The 7,831-nt window shown below is 34.0% G+C and overlaps 3 protein-coding genes across 5 annotated transcripts in view; 1 reads left to right on the top strand and 2 right to left on the bottom strand.

Moving 5' to 3' along the window:
• Positions 1-965, top strand: part of LOC110027040 (beta-ureidopropionase) — a 3,683-nt gene extending 2,718 nt beyond the window's left edge. The window contains exons 5-6 of the mRNA XM_020728303.1: positions 47-271; positions 419-965. Coding sequence (XP_020583962.1) covers positions 47-271; positions 419-781 — 588 coding nt within the window. The 3' untranslated portion in view covers positions 782-965. The remainder of the gene's footprint in view (positions 1-46; positions 272-418) is intronic.
• Positions 966-1,061: 96 nt separating this feature from the next.
• On the bottom strand, positions 1,062-3,947 carry LOC110027042 (GDSL esterase/lipase At5g08460-like). Its single transcript, XM_020728307.1, has 5 exons — positions 3,496-3,947; positions 2,505-2,632; positions 1,860-2,096; positions 1,525-1,780; positions 1,062-1,451 (listed from the first exon to the last, which is right to left on the bottom strand). The coding sequence occupies exons 1-5, from the start codon at positions 3,743-3,745 to the stop codon at positions 1,231-1,233; spliced, it is 1,092 nt and encodes a 363-aa protein (XP_020583966.1). The 5' UTR covers positions 3,746-3,947; the 3' UTR covers positions 1,062-1,230.
• A 2,925-nt stretch (positions 3,948-6,872) lies between these two features.
• The window catches only part of LOC110027041 (probable trehalose-phosphate phosphatase F), a 4,857-nt gene continuing 3,898 nt past the window's right edge, over positions 6,873-7,831 (bottom strand). For all 3 annotated transcript variants that reach the window (XM_020728304.1, XM_020728306.1, XM_020728305.1), the window contains exons 10-12: positions 7,650-7,790; positions 7,364-7,456; positions 6,873-7,061 (exon numbers count right to left, since the gene is read on the bottom strand). In XM_020728304.1, the coding sequence (XP_020583963.1) occupies positions 7,002-7,061; positions 7,364-7,456; positions 7,650-7,790 (294 nt within the window). In that variant the 3' untranslated portion in view covers positions 6,873-7,001. The remainder of the gene's footprint in view (positions 7,062-7,363; positions 7,457-7,649; positions 7,791-7,831) is intronic.

The raw sequence follows: 7,831 nt of genomic DNA, 5'->3' as shown, positions 1-7,831 counted from the left end.
ATATATATATATATATATATTGTGATCCCTTTTGGATTTGAATCAGAATCACATTCCTAGAATTGGGGATTTCAATGAGAGCACATATTACATGGAAGGAAACACAGGTCATCCAGTTTTTGAAACTTGTTTTGGGAAGATTGCTGTCAATATTTGTTATGGAAGGCACCATCCTTTAAATTGGTTAGCCTTTGGATTGAATGGAGCTGAAATAGTGTTCAACCCGTCCGCCACTGTTGGAGAGTTGAGTGAACCAATGTGGCCAATTGAGGTACTTCCACATTTCATTTATTTTCTGTCGTTTGTACGCAATTTCATTTATTGTACCAATGTGGCCAATTGAGGTACTTCCACATTTCATCTATTTTCTGTCGTTTGTACGCAATTTCATTTATTTGTCTTTCTTGTTTTTTTGCAGGCGAGAAATGCTGCAATAGCAAATAGTTATTTTGTTGGCTCAATCAATCGTGTTGGGACTGAGGAATTTCCAAATCCATTTACGTCTGGTGATGGGAAACCTCAGCATACAGATTTTGGACATTTTTATGGATCTAGCTATTTTTCATCCCCTGATGCATCGTGCACTCCATCTCTGTCAAGATATAGGGATGGTTTGCTGGTCTCGGACATGGATTTGAATCTGTGCAGACAGTTGAAAGATAAATGGGGCTTTCGAATGACCGCTCGTTATGAATTATACGCCGATTTGCTTTCTCGGTATTTGAAACCAGACTTCGCTCCACAAGTCATCGTTGACCCCCATTTGCAAAAGCAAAGCTAGCGAACGATTGGAGCATAAGCATCCAATTGTGGATGCTGATTTGTTGCAAATTATGTTAAGGTTTGTACCGTGAATCTCGGATTTTTACAACATCCAATAGGTAGTAGTATTTGTTGGTTGCAATAATCATGTAAGACGTCAATTTTTTGCATTCTAATCAATTATTATGTCTGGTGTTAGAAATTCTTGTTGGATGGAATCATGGAAGCTATGAAAATGAAGAGAACTGCCATTTCACCGTGTGATCTCAAAATAAAATTTAAAAAGCCTTGTTCTTTGTTTTTTCTACAAAATATAGTTTTACTAGTCCTGCATCCCATTCACAAATAATTAACAGTTGGATCAATGGCGACAAAGCTTGTTTAGCTATCAATTAGAAGCAAGAAAAAAAGTTCCAGAACTTTATAAATTTGACAATTTGAACCCTTTAAACTTTCTTTGTAACACTCCTACCCTTCAACAAGCTGCTTAACATTCCTCGGAAATGAATCCTGCAAATTTCCCTGGTAAGCTTCCCTGGATGCAATAGCATTGAAAGCATCTGTCGGATGATAAGGATCCCAAAACACATACTCCGACCGGTTTTGGCACGGCGACATAACTGATAAACATATGATCTGACCATTCCATCGCCCGCCACCGCAACAGGCCGTTTTTTGGTACTTGAAACCTTCATCATAAACCACAAGGATTAAACTTTTGTAAACTTCAATGGCTAAATATCAATAGGTTGAAATGATTACCATAGCTGGCATAGTTTTTTATGACATTTAAGGCAAAAGAGTATGTATCCCAATAGAGAAATATTGATTCCCGGAGTTGTTTGTTGTACTGATCAACCATTTTCTTAAGCTTTGTGTTATATTGAGATGCTAGATGGTTTGTTGATTCAACACACTCTCCTGTATCGCCGCCCTGCCATGCCAACTGGTTTGGTATGCAGCCGATTGGGCTGATGTTGGCTATCAAGAATTTTCTCGCTCCGAGAGTGTAAAGATCCTGAGATTTATCGAGCGACAAAAGTTTTTTAATTGATCGATTCATATAACAAGTGAGATGGATTCATTAGTCTTATTACCTGGAGCTGTCTTCCAAACTGTTGGATGAGTAGATTGCCGAAAGCTTCGGGGGTGTATATGAAGCGTTTGTTCGTGAGTGGTAAGAGATAGTTGTTGATGTAGTCGTTGCTTCCTATGGCTACGATGAAGATAGATTTTCTAATGTGTAGTTGGGTCTTGTTCTGAAGCATTGCGCTTAGTTCTTCAATTGTTGATTTGAAGTTCTGTAGCTGTTGATCCATTGGGATGCGAATTCCCTGATAACCCAAGTAAAGAAGTTGCATCAGTTTTATTTATCAAAATATGGCCTTTACATAAATACCACACAATTCTTTTCTATTTACATATTTCATACCTAAACATTCATATTTACATGCATACCACTCAAATCTTTAACATCACATCAAAAATATTATTACTATCTTTTTGAAAGTGAATATATATGTGTATACATGCATAAGTTTACGACATCAATATGTTATAAATGTAAATATCAAACTTTGGGTATTAAAATATGAAAACTCATAAGAATTGTACGGTATATTTATAAGTTGTAAGTTGGTGCATACAAACACTGTAAATATCAAACTTTGGGTATTAAAATATGAAAATTCATAAGAATTGTACGGTATATATGTAATTAAAAGTTGTAAGTTGGTGCATACAAACAGTTCTCCAGTGTCATTGAGAATTCCGGAGGCTGCAGAACCATAGTTGACTCCATGAATTATGGTGGAGCCATGTGTGGCTGGATTGTTGAATGGAGGAATGAGAGGTAGTCCCAGGAGATGACCTGCAAGGTTATAGGCTCCTCAATTTTCACTGCTCTTGAACTTATGCATAATAAGGAAAATCACTGCAAATCAAATTGTTTTGGGGCATTTACACACATACCACCCAATTCATGTGTATTTATATATCTAATACCTATACTTCAATTTTAACATTCATAACACCCAAATCTTTCAAATCACAAAAAAATATCATTGATTTAACTTTTAGAAAGTGAAATGCACCTTGTTATGTGTAGATAAGGTAGCTATATATGTAAAAGTTAAAGTTTAGGTGTTAGATATGTAAATACGTAAGAATTAAGTGGTATGTATGTGAACCTTTCAATTTTTTCTTGTAGCTATGTAAATACTTAAGAATTAAGTGGTATGTATGTAAACCTTTCAATTTTTTTTTGTAGCTATCATTGAGGAGATTATTATTGCCACCTATTAAAATATAAATAATTCTATCAACATATGCTGGTCAAATTTTACTTATGATCAGGTTTAAAATTTTTATATTAACTTTAAGTTCGGCATGTAAAATATGAATAATTAGGCCAAAATTTATATTATTATTATTGTTGTTGTTGTTGTTATAAAATTGTGTAACTTTAATAGAAAATTTTAGACCATATTTCTTTTTCCAAATAAAGAAAGATTTAGATACACACCACACAATTCCTATATATTTACATGTATTAACCCATAAACATCAATTCATATGTACATATATATCCTTTTTTTATGCATGAAAAGGATATATTTCACTCTTTTAAAGTTAAAAAAAGTTGTATTTTTTTATGTCGATACATAAAAATATTGGGTGGAATGCTGTAAATACCCCTAAAAAAATAAAATTATAATAAAAGGTAAAACTAACCCAAATGATCAACGACTGTTCTGCCATTGCAGAACCTCCCCGTCGTCCCCTCAGGAAAATCTATCCCATGCGGCCTATAATCAGCTCTGGCCAGCGTTAACAGCTCATTATTATTTCCCGGGTCGACTAATGAATCTCCGAACACGAACACCGCCGGAGCCTGCGCTTCTCCGGCGACTTCTCCGGCGGCCAACCTCCCCCCCACCCCCCAAAGAAGCAGCGTGCAGCAGCTGAACAACAGAGAAGCCATGCTCTCTCAAACACCTCACACAACTTCAATTTACCCAATAGCAGTTAATGTTTATACTGTCTTCAACCGTAGCCCTTTTCCATATTCATGCTTTCCTTCTATTTTCAGAACCAGACGTAAGAGAAGAGCTGTGCCCTTATTTTAGGTTATGATCTCATATATCTCCTCAATTTAATGAAATTTACAACGTTATGGCGATGAATGCGATTTCCTTTTCGAAGGGATAAATGACGCCCAAATGAAATTTTAAAAAATGGAGATTCGTTCTGGTCTTTGTGCAATGGATGCATTGTCAAAATAAATATGAAGAGTTAATTTCTCATATGTTATAATGCAATTTGTATTAGGTATACTAACATATATAATTTTCGCCTAGAAAAGCTTGTCTTATGATTTATATTTATTAACTCTCGTTAGGGAAGTTAATGATCTGATTTTTGAGTTGAGCTGCAGTCGGCTTGAAATCGACTCGAATGTATTGAGTGTGGCCCGAAATCGGTTGTGACTCATTATGTTTGATTTCGAGTCTGCTTGGCTTGAAATTGAATCGAGCTCGATCCGGCTCAAAATTGAAACTAGTTGGCTCGAATTAAGTTATTTGGATTCGTTCCAGCTCAAAATCGAAACAAGCTAGCTCGAGTTGAGTTTTTTGGATTTATTCCTGCTCAAAATTAACTCATATATTGTAATAAAAAAATTACTTCGAGCCTAATTGAGTCAGTTTGAGCCTATTCATGTATGGCTCAAAATCGGCTCAAATGAATCAATCTAAAGTTTTGGCTCGATTTCGATCAGATTTCAAACTAAACGAAACTTTGAATCGATTTTTGAGTGATTAGAGATCTTAGAGCAAAATTCACAGCCTAATTATGATAAAGATATTGATAGAATTTTAATTTTGAGACTTACCTATCATTATTTAAAAAACTGTCCTATCTTTTTGTTTTATTACTATCTTATTGAATTTCTTTTTCATCCTACCCAGGCGACGCTCTCTTTTCTGGCCGAACCTGAAAGTATGAAAGGTACCTCTTAGAGTTCCATTAATGTATTTCTGGCCGAACCTGAAAGTATGAAAGGTACCTCTCAGAGTTCCATTATTTATTATATAAGGTGAATATTTTTAAAAAATGCTGTTCGGGAATGCGTCCCGGCGATGGAATGATGCTCTCGTTTAAGGCGATTGCGCAATGCCTTTCCCACACCGTTGCTGCACATGGCTCCAAATGCAAAAATTAGTTTTACAAATATGCTATTGTTAGAAATATGAAAACAATTTTACAAAATCAAGCAGTCGCTTATTACAATGAATTTATGATCTAATACCTTTTTATATGAAATCTGACATGGAGGCAGGCACTCGGCGGAAGCTGCATAATTAGTCTGTTTTCACGGTCTAAGCCCATGTGCCTGAGTGACTTAGTCGAGCTTACCAATCGAAGTGACTGCAGCAAGCTCACTTGCAAAAGTGCGAAGCACCAAGATTTACATGCATGCCTTAGAATTCTACAGAAACTTATTACCGATAACTTTCTCATGTGATTCTAAAATTCGAGTATTGTTTATGTAAAATATAAAAATCATGTTTATCAAATTGTATGTGAATCCTAATGCTTTGTAATTATACAATATTGTTTTAGATATTGTTATTGTTATTTTTATTACAACGTATAATACATTTATTGTGTGGTAATAAATTTGTGGGGGTAGAAAGATATATTAGTGTCCTAGTGTTGTATAGAGAAAAATAACAGAGAGAACAACGTCAGTCTTTATGTGGAAAATCTAAATGGGTAAAAACTATAGGATTTAACATTCCAATAAGGGACTGACGAAATACATTGGGGAAGTTGAGGTAATCAGACTGTTGTGAAGGAAGATTGAAGTTAGAGGTCATGTGCTAGAATCTTATGACAATGTCGTCGAAAGCGACAGTGTGATGGCCACGAGCCGACGACAATGACTTGGTAGCGGCGTTTTTGAGGTAGCGACCCAACGATAACGGTCCAACTATAGCCATGGTGGTGCTCAGGCAATGATGGTTTGGCCGTGGCAACGACACTGATAGTTTGACAATAAAAGTCCTAGCCAAACAACAGTGAGGGACAATGGTGGCAACATGACAACGATAGTACAACACCGATGGTGGTTGTGCCCAAGCAGTATTAGTCATACAGTGGTGGTGGTGGTCTGACTGTGTCGACGATGGTGGACAAACAACTGTGATCTTTCATTGGTGATAACTACACGATTGTGGTTTGATGGTGGTTCTACGGCGGTCTAGCGATGGTGATTTGGCAATGGCAATAATAGTTCAGTGGCAATCATGATCTTAGCCGACCCGCCATGGTTCAATGATAGTGGTGACCCAACATTGGTGGTCCAAAAGCAACAATGTTAGGGGTCAGGAAGTAGCGGTCACACAGGATTAGAATTTTTAAATCTTCAAGTACAATTTTTAATCATAATTTCTCACGTGAAAGCTCATTCTTGGTTTTTATTGGCATTCTATTTTATTCGTTTAAGCTATAAAACACTTCCATCATATAATCTATCTTAATACATTTTATCAACATTAATCACTAGAACACTTTAAAATTGAAAAAACATTTACTTGCACCTTTTACATATTATATCATTTTATATTTAATAAAATCCAATCAGATGCAAATTTAAATTTGATTCAACTGATTATTCATTCAAATTAAAAAAAAAATTATTTATTAATAATTTAATATAAAAAATCATTCACTCATTACAGATTTTAACATTTTTAGTAAAATTATAAGAAGAATTAAAAACAATTTAAGATTTTATATTTTATAAGAAAATTTAAATACTCGTAGACTCACTCAGCTCAATTACAACTCTGAAGGCATTTGATCATTACAGAAATAAAAAACAAGGCCGACAGAAAAATAATAGAGGATAATTATTATAACGATGCATTAATTGAAAAAAATTAAATAAACACAAATTACAATGATGAATATATATATATATATATTAATAGTTTAAACCTAAAAAAAATAATAATAATAATAATAATAATAATAATAATAATAATAATAATAATAATAATAATAATAATAATAATAATAATAATAATAATAATAATAATAATAATAATAAGCACGACCTTTCTTCCCTTCAACAGACATGCGCAACAAGAAAATCGGTAGCAGAAATGAACGCCTCGATACACATTCACCATTCTCTTATAAATAATATAGGATTAAAGATTTAATAAAAAGAATCAATGTGTAGTCATTTCAGCCCTCTTCCACCTCACAAGGGAAACAAGGAACTCCATCACCTGTCAAACAATAAGATATCATTGCAGAAATCAGTTAAAACTAGCATTTTTATTATATCAAGTAAAGATGAACATAAACTTTTGTTTTTGAGGCATTTATTATGTATTTGCATATTTAATTCATACACTTACATAACATCACATAAAATAGCACAATTATTTACTTTTTAAAAGTTTTCATGCACAAGTTTACCATACTGGAGTGTAGTGTAAATATCAAAGTTTAGTTGTTACATATGCAAATACATAAAAAATGTGAGGTATGTAAGTGACTTTATCGCTTTCTTTTTTATTATTTTTACCTCGGACGGTTCTCTCAGTGAATAATAGGCGTTAGATTCTTTAGGTACAGAAGAAACCAAAATGCCAAAGCCTTTGCTCCCTTCTCTCAAGACCTGCAAAACATTATTTACCTCACCATTTTTTCATAATAAACTTCACTAAAAGAGAATTAAATTAGAAGCATATTTGAAAAAATATTCAAAAAAACCTTTTTTTATTTTATTATTATTTGAAAAAATATTCAAAAAAACCTTTTTTTATTTTATTATTATTTTTTTTGTTTATTTATTTTATTTTAGTGGCTACCTTGAAAGCATCCTCATCGGTACGATCGTCCCCAACATATATGGGAAGCACATCATCACGATTATTTAGGCCGAGGGATTCGAGCAGGAATTCAACAGCTTTCCCTTTGTTCCAGTCTATAACAGGGCGGATTTCTAAAACCTATACCAGCCATGAAAATAAATTAAGATTCAGTAACCAAG

This window comes from Phalaenopsis equestris, unplaced genomic scaffold (genome assembly GCF_001263595.1).
Source record: "Phalaenopsis equestris unplaced genomic scaffold, ASM126359v1 Scaffold000413, whole genome shotgun sequence".
Taxonomy (NCBI): Eukaryota; Viridiplantae; Streptophyta; class Magnoliopsida; order Asparagales; family Orchidaceae; genus Phalaenopsis; species Phalaenopsis equestris.
Note: the sequence above shows the minus strand (reverse complement) of the source record. Positions and strands in the feature narration are given on the sequence as shown.

What these genes read in the sequence shown, in the direction of transcription:
- LOC110027042 (XM_020728307.1), bottom strand. Translation starts at nt 3,745, where the DNA reads ATGGCTTCTCTGTTGTTCAGCTGCTGCACGCTGCTTCTTTGGGGGGTG. An exon ending in ATGACACTGGAGAACTGTTT is followed by an intron (nt 2,097 to 2,504) that starts GTATGCACCAAC and finishes TTGGGTTATCAG; the next exon opens with GGAATTCGCATCCCAATGGA. An exon ending in AGTTTGGAAGACAGCTCCAG is followed by an intron (nt 1,781 to 1,859) that starts GTAATAAGACTA and finishes GATAAATCTCAG; the next exon opens with GATCTTTACACTCTCGGAGC.